The following is a 13,312-nucleotide window of genomic DNA, read 5'->3' as shown; positions in this document are numbered from 1 at the left end:
TTTTTTTATTTTGTGGGCGGTAAAGAGATGTAGTTAATTTCACATTTTTAAATCACTTAAACTCTGCATTTCTAAACACTTCACTATGTATCACTTGCATTTCCTTACATTTCTTATCGTCGCGCCACTAACTGACTTTCTTTTATAAAAAAAAAAAAAATTTATACAAAAATTCACTCGACATTCACGTATGTAAATAATTGCCGTTCTGTTCGCCACGATAAGTTTGAAAGCACTGAAAGCATTTCTATTTGGCCCAAAGTGCAAAAGCAAAGTCAAAAGCGCTAAAAGGGAACCGACACATTCGCCGACGTTGTCTTCGCCGTTGTCGCCGTTGTTGTTATTTTTGTTGCACTCCTACATATGCCCATATTTTCATTTACACATACAGTGGAATCGCGTTTATTCGTGCAATGTAAATTCGAAAACCACAATAATTCGTAACGATCCCTTGAAAAATTCTCATTTATTCTCAACACACGATTTGGTTACATTATTTCGACGGCTGAGTCGAAAAGCGCGACTTATCTCGGCAGCCGGTTCGAAAACGCCCTATCTCAGAAAACGGCTGAAGAACGCTATACTTCAGAATTTGGTTGAAGAACGTCCAATCTCAGAATTTGTATTAAAAACGCCCTACCTCATAATTTGGTTGAAGAACGCCACACCTTAGAATTTGATTGGAAAACGCCCTATCGGAGCTGAAAATATATTGAAAATGATATAGGGCATTATTAGAGCAGCAGCTCAGATAGGGCGTTTTTGAAACGAATCATGAAATAGGGCGTTCTTCAATCAAATTCTGAAATAGAGCGTTCTTGAAAATTTTTCTGAGATGGGCCGTTTTCGAACCGGCTGCCACTTTTTTGCTTACATTTTTGTATAATTTCAGGAAAATCAAAATCTCACTAATGTGAACGCCTCATTGATTCGTAAAATATTACTGGTCCCTTGGTTAGGAATTATCCAGATTCCACTGTATTCCTATGCGCCTTATTCGTTTCGTATGTGTGTGTTAAATAAAAACCAAACTAAACCCTGTAGGGAACTTAACTTAACTTAACTAACTATAAAACTATAAGTTTACTATTTTTCAACTAGGGGTGACTACACGCCTCGACTACTTTACGTTGCTTTCAACTGACTACTTTTACATGATGATGTCTGAAAAAAATTCAGCTTGTTTTCAGCTAACTACAAACCTGTTAGTAGTGTGCCAATTAACAGTTAGTTTTTATCAGGGTACGAAAATAAACTGTACTAAACAATTCCCATTTGCTCATCGATCATCATATCATTTGTGGTTTTGTACAGTTTTGTACATAGTCAGAAACAAATTGTAAGATTCACTGTCATTTCCCCCAACGAGAAACGTTTGCTTTTCGTTTGTGACAATTGTACCATATTGTACGTTTTATATGTATGCAAACGTTTCAATTACATGAAAAATATTTTTTTTTGTAAATATTCGTATCCAATTCAATTAAAAAACATTTGTATTTTTTTTATTCATTGCAGCCATTCGTTTTGTATTTAGTTATTGCATATATGTACATACATACATATATTTTTCTCTGCACGATTCATTTCGTTTGTTGTTTCGTCTGTAACTACTAAACTACTGTACCGTTTTGTTTTCGTATTGTACCGAACTGTTGAAGTAATAAATGAAACGAAATAGTAACGTACAATATAGTTTATTTTCGTACACTGGTTTTTATACTTATTTTAGGTTACCTGCATGATAACTTTCGTTACCAGAAGCCACAACAAAATACAAGAAAATGTTGTTTTTGCTCTAATGCTACTACCTGTTTGATATGACTTGCTCGCTTTCAATAAAAAACACAATGGCAATAAATGTAATTGTTTTCAATTTTTTGTTTTTGAAAACAAGTTTTTTGCATGACTTTGAAACCAATTATAAGTTAGCCGTAATAAGTTGGCTATTTTAGTAGTTGACTACGAAATTCCCGACAGGGAAATTCACGTTCACCTACTAACCCAGACCGACAAAGTTGGCAGCCGACATAAAGGTAGAGGCAAAATCCTCCGACAATCACCGAGTAAGTTCGTCGTGAACGTCCAATCAATTCTTCTATATACATACATATGTATGTAAGTGCGATTAAATCCCTTTTGCTCACGTCATTTTCGTGAACTTTGAAAGCACGCATTCATTCTTATGGTATTCTCCTTTTGCCACAATGAAACTATAATAATTCCTATTCAACTTCGTACATAATTTGGTAACAAAAACAATCGGAAATTTGCGGTTGTTACTGTGAAGATGTATGAACATACACACATATATACACACAAATCTCCAATTTAGCAATGAGTATGTGTGCTTATTGTGCCGGGATAGGTCAAAAGGGCATGTGGGCCTGTTTGCTGTCGTCTGTCAACACTGGACTCATAGGTTATTTTAATGCATTTTAATCTCCTGCTGTTAATCTCCCTGCTGGAAAATAAATTACTTTTAAAGAAGTATATTCCCAACTCTCCCCAAACAATGCATTTAAATTTAGTAGTATGCGGGTTGAACTTTGTTTAGCATCAAAAGTGGATGTCTCAGTGAGGTCTTATGTGCATTAGTTCTTACAAACGAATGCGTGTAGTGATTTTTAAACTTAATGTCCAAGAAGGTGGCCATGCAGTATCACGTAATATTCATAACTCTTATTTGTATACCGATTTGAATGTGAGGTATATTTTTGAAATAGTAGTTTTGGTGCTATATATACCTCAAAGAAATTTGTATGACGCCAACAATTTTCATGAAGTAAACCTTTTAACTAGAGGCGGTTATTAAAAACGTTTTTTTTTGTGTACAATTTCATATGAATGTTAAATCCAGTAATGCTAAAAAAATTAACCAGATTTTTTAAGAAGATATAAATATACATACGTATATGAGTATATGTACATAGGTTAACAAACAAAAAAGGTTCGCCGTAAATCCCCAAGTATAAAGTATTTTTGCAAGACAACTTCGAAAACAAAATTTTCGGCCGAAATTAGTGGTCGTCTCTTTACATTTTTCGCTGGCACTGTACATACATTCGGCAATAAAACATTTTACATTAAAATAGTCCTACTAGAATAACTAAAATACTTCCTTAGCAGAAGTTTTGTGCTTGAAGAGCTTTAATTTACTGACGTTAAGGAGATACGTTTGGCTGATAAGAACTGAGATCTGGAGGGTAAGTACCAGAACGGGGTACTTGAGGTTAAAGAAGTTTGGAACAAAAGAAATTGTCGCCTCGAGAGAAGAGCATCGATTTATCATACTTTAAGAACCGACTTTTACCGGCATTTACCGAGGGTATGATGAAATTAGCTCCATTAGGCTTGAAAATTGTTTAAGCTTTCTAACGAAATAATAGGGGGTATATGTACATATACATTTTTTTGCGGCCACTCTAACGAGCATTTCGCGTATTTACTAAAAGACACAACTTACCGCCACTATTTTTTTTAATGAGGTAGAACTTTGTGAATTATTTTTTTTTTAATATATTTAGTTCATACTTTAACAAAAAATATATAAATCAAGTTTTCAAACTTTGTACAAAAAAAAAACAAAAAAAAAATTTTATAAAAACTCCAACTCTTTTATCAAAATTTGTAGGAAATGATTGTACAATTTTTTTTGCTGACGGTCTTACGCTGTTTTTCCTTACAATGAACTAGAATTTTGTCTTACTTGCACTTTATTATACTAAAATTAAAAATTTTTAAAAAATTTTGATAAAAAAGTTTTAATTCTTTTTTTTAATTCGTACGAAGTTTGAAACTTTTATTTACTATATATAGTTTTTGTTATGGTATAAACTAGTATTTTTAACAAAAATTATTATTTTTTTATTAATTGACTCTCTCTTGACTCTACCCACCCAACAAACACTAAAGAAAATATTTCTCCAACCTTGGAGAAACTCATACTTCTCAAGTTAATATCCAACATCAGTCTCCAACTCATCTTTAGATTTTGGCTGGAAGTTGAGATGAACTTGATAAAAACAATTTTCTCCAACATGGTGGCACTGCTTTTAATAAATAAATAAAAATATATGCAAATGGCAGCGTTGGCAAAACATATGCATTCGAAAGTATAAAATCGACTCGTAGATACGTAAAAAGTGTTGGGCAGACAAATTTTTAATTATCAAGTGAAAAACTAAAGATATATTTATAAAGAGGAAACAGCCATAATGGGCCGTAAGCATAAAAACTAAGCAAACGCTTTTTCTTAAAATTTCAAACCTTTTACTCGATTTGTTCAAGTAAAAAATAAATGAAAGGTATGAAATTTTAGGAAAAAACAATTGCTTAGTTTTTATGCATACGGCCCAATGTCTTCAATGAAAATAAAACGCGAAGGTGAATCAAGTGGTAGACTTACTGTCGGACTGTAGACGGACGACTGAAAACTTGACTGTGAATACGATATATGTGTAATGCGATATTGATTAACTATATATTCCAAAAGTAGTAAAAAAATAAAAAATAAATATTTAAATTTATCTATGTCGTTTCAATCAAAAAGGTTAAATATTTTAACTATTTTAATTTCAGTATTTGAATGATATGTTCGAGACCAATTGGAGAATCACATTGGAGGTCAAGTTGAGAACAACGCTATTATCCTCCACTTGAGGTATCTACTGTTTAGAAACAACGTTTGAGAAAAACCTTAGTTCTCTACTTAACCTCAAGTTGAGCTCAAACTTAAATATTTATTGGGTATTTAAAAAAAGTGGTGGTAAGTTATGTGTGACCACCAGTTTATAACGAGTAATTCTGCATCACTAGCTCGAATATTCCGTTTTTTGAGTTGTGGTAGTTTTTGAATAAATCAACGAGTGTTTACTTTGTTGACTTTGGTCATGTCCAGTCAATTCGAAGCATTACTTCTTATAAATGTGAAAGTAAAAAATTTTGTTTGTTTGTATGTATGTATAAATGAAAGGTAGGCATGTATGTATGTATACAAAAATTGTACATGCATAAGTATCTATTTACGTACATGCCTATAGAGGCATACATATGTATACTTACGTATGAATAAAATGGCAGACAAAGCGACTTTTTCATTATATGAACCATTTGTAAATATGAATGAAATGAAAAGCTTTTTCCTCGGAGCCTGATTGGCGCTTATCTCTCCATTATTTGCGATATACAGATATATGTATATACACATATTTCACATTGTACATTTCCTAATAGGGCAGACAATTTACTTTCACTTATGTATACATACGTATATTTACGTGCGACAAAACAAAAAAATTCTAGACAATCAATATACTCACGAAACTATGTGCCAAATATAGTATAAATGCGTTTTTAGTTTTTCTCTCTGAAGTCAGAATCTTGAAATTTTAAAGATATATTTTGAAAAAGTTATTTGAAAAATTCAATGCAATGTAGAATATCAATGGGGGTACTAAATTAAAGAGAAAATTCCGTAGAATTAAAAAATTCAACGTTTTTTGATTCATAAGAACGAATAGGTATTGAAAATGCTCGTTTTATTTATTTATATTTTTAAGCTAATAAAGTTAGAAGGACGAAATTCGAGTACCTGGTCATGTGTATATTACTTCTTAACATATATACATATGTTTTTTTTCGAAAATAAATATTGCAAATTTTCAATGATATTCAGATACAATTTTTTAGTGCGGAAAGTCGGGCAGCTGACCTATACAAAAACAGATAGCAACTTCAAAGTCAGCATCGATAAGGCAGCAATAAAAGCGATATGCTCATAATAATTTACATCCAAAAACGCTCTAAGAAGCAGGGAGGCCATAAATAAGGCAGCATCAAAGAAGCGAAAGCATATTTACTGGGTTCCTGGTCACAATGGCATCTCAAGAAACGAAATAGTGGACTGAGTTTTCAAATGAGGAATTAACTTAGCGCGTGGATATGAAAACCAGACGAAGGAGCATAAACCAAATTTATACTCTCGAAGATTTATATCACAAAGAGACTGAAAAATCATGACTATCGTCCGTACAGAACATAACCTATTATAGCGGCGCATTTGGAAATTTTTGTCAGCGACGTTTGCAGGAGATGCGGGGAGATGTGTGGCATTTGTGGACAATGTCGAACAAAGATGAGAAGAATTTGGAACTTTCCAGAGAACTATGTATTGCGTACCTATGGACCTGTTCGTGTGGGCGACGGATTTCGAAGAAGATGAAATGACGAACTGTACGAGCTACTTAACGACATAGACATATGTAGTTACGTGTATAAAAATATGTCCTGCGCATCAAGAAAGATGATCCGGTGAAATGAGCCATCGACTTTGCTTCCATGAATAGACAGTGAAAGCGAGAGCGCAAAAGGAGATAACCGGAGGACCAAGTGCAGAAGCACTTTTTGGCGAGGGGTTTTGGTCTTGGTACGAACTGACAAGCAGTTTCAATTTCAAATAAGAAGTATACGTTTATTGTGCATTAAACCGCACCACCTTCCAGCAAACCAAAAATAGTTCAGGGCACTTTCAAAAAAAAAAAAAAAACCTTGACCGAACGTACAGGTCGTGTTATTACATTTTTCGTGATTTCGTCGGCATTTACATTCGGATCTTAGAGTATGATACATGAATGTTTTTGTCTTGAGCAGAAACATGTTTTGTTCTAAAGTTTATTTCCCTCAAGTACCCCGTTCTAGTAAGTAGCCACCAGATCTCAGTCCTTATGGTCTTACGTACCATGGTAATGTCAGGAAATTAAAGCTCATCACAAACCATTAAACGTTTGCTAATAAAGTACTTTGATATTACCAGTAAAACTGTTTAAATTTTTGATTTGTCGAATGTAGGTGTTATCGAAAAGTGTAAAAAGGCGATCCCAAAATAAATTTATTTTAATTGTCTGGTGAAAATAATTCAGACCTAGGGGTCTTCAGCGACCTCTTTTTGATTTGATAGTAAGTTGGTACGGTGTAATGTACAGTGGAGAAAATATAAATAGGGAAACCCCATTATAGCAATCTTTGGCTATTTCCCTTTCGATTATTTAATGTTTAATATTAAGCTTTGTTTCTTAAACACATATTTATCACTAATTTCTGCTGGAAAGCGTTTCTCAATCCAAAAAACTAGCAGAAACTTGAAGCTCTCCCTTACGCTCTTCCTTTTTTGCCTCTCTTGCTAGTTTTTGCTAGTAAAAATGAACAAACAGCTGTTGTAACGTAAAGAAGTGTGGTTAAGCACACTTGCTTTTATTTGTTTCTATCTGCATATTTTTGGTATTTCGTTAATAAGAATGAGAGAATCATTAAATATTGATGAAGTGTTGCAAAATGTAGATATTTCTGTATACTTATGAAATGTAAAAAGCAATTGAAAAAGTCGCGCCAAATATTTTCATTTGTCAAATACACGGATCAGTTGTTTACTTCCTAGTTTCTGCTAGTTTGCGTTTCTTAACTATTTGAGTGTGAGCGTAATTATCTAAATTTTCCCACTCTTCTTCTTCCTGATAACTATCTGCTAGGAAAGTAAAGAAACAAAGCTATTTTTTAATGCAAGTGTAGCTCGTTATCTAACAAAAACCATGGAAGTCAAGAAGACTATAAAGTTTGTACAAAAAGTATCAAAATTCGACGAAATTTCCTAAAAATGTTTGAGGTTTTTAATCTGGTTTCCGAGAAACATTCTGAGTATGCAGTTTTTTACCCTATTTTAAGTAACTTCCCGTTGATTTTTGGCAATTATTATTTTTTTTTTGTTTTGTGGAAGTCGTTGTTCATTTTCTGCATGCAAATTGGCAAAGCTATCAAAATCGCAAATATGTTAATTCCTAGCTTACGACAAAAAGTCGCTCACGTTTTGCACGTAAGTGTACATAAAAAAAATCACATTCTTCGAACCACCCTGCTTCCATGCAGCACATGCGCACTGCATACAGCGACAGCCGCAAAAAGAGAAGGAAGAAAAAGTATGTTAGCAAAGCATACTTATAGGGGTTGCAACCATTGTTACTATTTATTTACAAAGTGTGCAACACTCAGTTCGATATAATACTAATGCAGCGTTGTACTAATTACACAAAAGCAAGTAGTAGATATAAAAGTAATATTAAATAAAACAAATAACTACTGCAAACTGTTTTCTATTTAAAAAAACATTACGCTAAATCAAGCGAAAGTCGTTGTAAAAAAATACTGTACACAATGAAAACAATCACAACCGCCCGCTCTCACAGGACACTCTCTTACAGCTTACAGTTTCAAGTGATACAGAATTTTCTCAAATCTCACAGTTAGATGTTCCTTTACAAGCAGTGCAGTACGACTTACTTTTTCATAGAATTACTTTTGCTTAAAAATAAAATTCTTCAGCAATTGAAATCGAAAAATTAAATAACAAAGGGTAAGTCCATTGTATAAATAAATTGTTGTGCTTATAAAATGTGCGTGGAAAGTTCTTTGAAAAGCCTGCATACACTTCAGTTTGCAGTGAAAATTAATTGCCAATTTGACTCAAGTGAATTCTCGATCGATATTTTACGGTGTAATTGTGTTTGCTGCACAGGTAAATTAAATGTGTGCTAATAGCAGAGAAGAGACTTCAACTAAAATAATTACATTTATTTGCTTTAAAGTACAAGTAATAAAAAGTTTTGTGTTCTTTTTCACTTTTTTCTTTCATTCAACAGTCGACGAAAATGATTGCTAGCTGCGTTGGCAATTGCAACTATGCAGGCCCACCGCCTGACTCCATACTATCCATGCCGCCACCCCCTTTGCCGTCGTTTCTGCTGCCGCGCACAGCCATTATAGCGGCCGCAGTACCAACAAACGACACTCATCCATGCTTTGCGCCCTTCTTGTGCGACCCCAGCCCAAATCCACGCGAAAGTGGTGGCATCGAATTTGTCGAATTGACTGGTGTCGATTCGAAAGGCTTGGAGAACACTTGGCTCTTTGTCTTAATATCGTGTTGCGTTGGTGTAATAATTTTGGGTGGCCTCTTGGCAGTCATATTGCTCAAATGCAGAGAGTAAGTATAAGAGATATACATAAATATGTGTGCTCTTTTTTGTTGTTGTTTAAATAATTTTTTGCATTGCATTGCACTTTATAAAAGTAATATAACTCTTTATTGCAGCACTCTATTTTCCAGTTGCAATTTGTCCTATCACGATTCGAATATCAAACAGAATGGCATGGGCGCTTTGGGTGAATCTTCAACCAAAGCCAATCCATTTATGGCTGGTGGTATTTTGTATCCCTGCACTACGACCAACAATCGCGATACTTTGCAATCGCAATTGGCAAACGATAGCCGCTTACTATGGGCCACCCTTACCCCGCACGGCACGCGACACTTTATTTCAGACTATCCAGTGGCAAATGGGAATGTTGTACAAGATGGCCACTATGAAGTGGTGGATTATCGTACAAAAGTGCCAAATCCAACGTATCGTGAATATGTCAAGCGTGTACCGGTGAAGGTAAGGCAACCACGTATTAGTTATGTCTGTTGGTTTGTTTTTTGTAATGTATGTACATTAGACTGCATCACTCCCCATACAAAAAAAAAGGTACTGTCTTGCCATTGGAATTATAAAATCTATTATATTTTAAGACTTGCGCCAAAATATTTCGGACAAATATGAAGATATACGTGAGCTGGACCGATTTGAAAATACCTCCGAAATTGGAGTTTTTTATGAATAAAAAATTTTTAAAGTATTTTTTTTTTTTTAGAAAATCAACTCAGATGACAAAACAGTTTAAGTTTAAAAATTTGCACAAAAATATTTAAAAAAAATTTTAATGGAATCATAATAATGAGATTTTTGAAGCTGTTCTTGAACTTTTTTCAAAGGTCGGTTTAAGAAAAATTTGAAACTTTACCCTTGTCTTTTGTACAAGTAGGCAAACAAAGCAAGCGAGTTTATTATTTATTTTATTTTTTTTCGCATTTTATTTGACTTATAAATATATATAATTTTCCTTTATTTTATTTTCATTTGTTTTATTTTATATCACATTTTTTATTTCACTATTAGTTAATTTAATTTTTTAGAGTTAAATTTTATTAAGAAAGTCAACAACAACTAACTGAAAGCAACATTAAAAGAAATATAGAACTTATAAAAAAAGTTAATAAAAAGGAAACAAATGAAAGTTCGACTGGCCGTGGGACTCGAACACTCGCATTTGCGGTTCGTTAATCCGCATTGCTGCCGTCTGTCAGGGCATTTGTGTGCTAGTTAATCTGCATAAGCATGCCCGTCTGTCTCGCATTTTAGACGCTTGAAATTTTCCATGTATTACCTGAATTTAAGGGGCTACAAACTATATGATAAGAATTTTTCTAAAAAATGTTTATAAAAAGTTTGTTGTTCTTATTGTTTTTTAATTTCTGTATAAATTTTAAAATGTAGATTTATATAACTTATATAAACATTAAACAAATGAAAGAAAAAAGCCAGAACTGGTCAAAGTGTTGTGTCCTTATTTTTCCCATAACTGTGTGTATTCAAACAATCCAAACAATGTATTATACTGCAAAAAAAGTAAGATTTGAATCAAAGTTGCCCAGAGAAATTTACGTTTTCAAATTTATATGGAACGTTTTATTTTTAAAAACGTTTTGACCCAAGTTTTGCACTACAATTTTTCTTTTAGTTTTCAGAAAAAAACATCCTCAATTCTTATTCTAAAATTTATATTTTAGTTTTTAATATGAACATATTCAAATCGCTTTTGAAAACGATCGTTTGATATTTGAAAATTCTCATATTCAGATGAGATTCTAAAATGTTTATTTTATGTTCCAAAATATGCGTTTTCAAAAAAAAATTAAATTATTTTAAAAATGTTTGTTTTACAATTTGTTTTGAATACGTGGGTTTTACCTCAGTGTGAAACCAAAAACTCAAATCACTTTAATATTGCAACGTTTTTTCAGTCTTTCGACAACAATGGCTTCGTGGATTATGACTATGAAGACCCCACGCCACTTATGGATTCCTATCATGATGACTTGGATTCTGGATATCAAGAACCACAGGAAGTAATCAATACTTTACAACGTGTTTCACCACGCCCCGTAGTTTCGTCACCAACACGCATCGATAATCCGAATATGGCACCACTCAACTACTATCCTTCACATCGTTCCAATCATCATTTAAGTACCAATACACTGCAATCCAATCACTCATCGGCCACATTAAATCGCAAGGCAACTTTAACACGTCGCATAAGTGATGCCTCATCTTATGGACCAGGTGGTGGAGCTAAGCAGTGAAGCGAAGGAAGTGAAGTTATTTTGTAGGTGAAAAGACAGGCAGTTGAGGGCATAATTCGCGTTTAAACAAATGGAGTTGAATATATTTATGTATGTATGTGTAATATAAACATATACTATTACAATACATATATACAACGAAGCGGGAATTGTGCTGGCGACACGACAGTAAAGGACTGCGAAAGAATAAGGCTCAGTAAAATTGAAAGTGTAGCGATAAAAGGGTACATAAAAAGAGCTTAATTTCAGGCTCAATGTTTTAGTAAAATGAATATTGTTGTCATATTGACTTTGCGAACTAAAATCTAAGTGCAATCAGGTGCGCGAAGAATACCAAAAAATACCAAATCAAATCAAACTTCACAGCATTTAATAAAATACTTAAAAACATAATTCATAAGCACCTAAATATAACGGTATATCATAAGAGAGCAATATGGTTGTAAAAATCTTTGAATGATGCATTAGGCTAAGCGCATAGTGGAGCGGCGAGCATAGCATCGAGCAAAGCGTCAATTACAGACGTGTATGTACGCTTTGCTCTTCACTGGGTGCGCTCCCATTGAAACAAATACGTTTGTAATCGACGCTTTGTTCGATGCTCTTTGCTCGCCACTCCACTATGCGCTTAGCCTTAGTCACTGACAATATGTATCGATAACTCTACTTGCAAAGTTTCATGGAGGAGTGGAGTTTATTTTTATGCTTGAAACCGTGGTAGTATTTTCGACTTTTCTTTGAAGAAAATAGTTTTATTCAAAAAACACCCAAAACAGAAAGTTGTTTTTTGTTGCGTTTCTATAGCTATTGGCGGGAAACAATTTTTAGATTAACATCCAAATTCATAAAAAATAAAGAAGACTTTAACTGCTTTATAAATTGAAAATTTCTATGAAAATGTCACTTTATAAAGCTGCTTAGACCTACTTTATTTTTTAAGGAAAATATTATTTGAAAAACAAGAATTTAAACAGCTACAAGTTTTTGGCGTAGTTAAAAAGCTATCTGAAACTTGCCACCACGGAAATGCATAGCAGCAAATTCATGATGTTCTACCGTCTTTGGTTATTCCTCATTTAGATTTTATCCCAAGATGGATTTTATAAAATACATGTAATCATGCACATGCGTTTTTTATAAAAGAATCTTTGTAACACTAAATTTCCTAGTCAAACAGAACTAAAACAAACGAAAATATGCTTGCGCTCTAATAAATAATCAGTTATTAATAAATTATGTAAGTAAACGCTTTACGCATTAAATTATGAAAAAGAAATTTTATAATCAAACATTGATATTAATATAAAAACTAAAAAGAACATAACAAAAAAGGTAAAAAAGGAAATTTTAATATTTTAGGAAACTCAAACTGCCCCCGAGTTTAATATTATAACAACGTTTTTAAGAAACTGTTAATGTTATTAAAAAAAAAAATAACTAAAAATAAATAACAGAAGAAAAATTACAAAAAAAAAAATAACCAAATGGGCTACCAAAAGTAGAATGTCTTTAGAAAGAAACACAACTCTCAATACGAGTAAGAAAAAAAAGGTCCCATAAAGCATCTACGTACAATAAGCGAATTGATTAACTCAATAAACGACACTAATTTTAAGACTAAGTATTATATATAAATATAAAAAATTAAACCGAATCTCGCCGGCTTTCAATTGATCTCACGACTCACATGCGCGGTAATATACGATGCGAAAACAGCAACACAGAATTCAAATTAAAAAGAATAAACAAACCAAAATACTCATACACAAACATTCCTACGCAACAATACTCAACACTTAATCTTAACTCACTTAAATGTATATGTAATTCCTAAAAACACATTTTCACAAATCGCATATATGTACATACATAACTAAGATACTATGTGCGTAAACAAACTTGAAAACTGAATTTAAACTGGCTTTCTTAAAAGCTTTAAACTTTTACATTTACTTTTACTTGAAACAGTGAGTTGTGTTAAGTTTACATAATTACAAACATATTTACGTATCACAA

General features: G+C 33.0%; 1 protein-coding gene across 2 annotated transcripts; it reads left to right on the top strand.

Moving 5' to 3' along the window:
• Nucleotides 1-8,288: 8,288 nt before the first annotated feature.
• LOC118733617 lies at nt 8,289-11,684 on the top strand. Of its 2 annotated transcripts, none has more exons than XM_036463085.1 (4): nt 8,289-8,404; nt 8,691-9,034; nt 9,122-9,488; nt 10,955-11,684. In XM_036463085.1, exons 2-4 carry the CDS (start codon nt 8,700-8,702, stop codon nt 11,294-11,296), a joined length of 1,044 nt encoding a protein of 347 aa, XP_036318978.1. In that variant the 5' UTR covers nt 8,289-8,404; nt 8,691-8,699; the 3' UTR covers nt 11,297-11,684. The 2 variants fall into 2 exon arrangements, with proteins under 2 accessions (XP_036318978.1, XP_036318979.1); XM_036463086.1 differs by having other exon boundaries at nt 8,294-8,404; nt 9,143-9,488.
• The last annotated feature ends 1,628 nt before the right edge of the window (nt 11,685-13,312 follow it).

Source organism: Rhagoletis pomonella, unplaced genomic scaffold (assembly GCF_013731165.1).
Source record: "Rhagoletis pomonella isolate Grant_MI unplaced genomic scaffold, Rhpom_1.0 Rhpom_scaffold_00002, whole genome shotgun sequence".
NCBI lineage: Eukaryota > Metazoa > Arthropoda > Insecta > Diptera > Tephritidae > Rhagoletis > Rhagoletis pomonella.
This window is presented reverse-complemented; position numbering and strand designations above follow the sequence as displayed.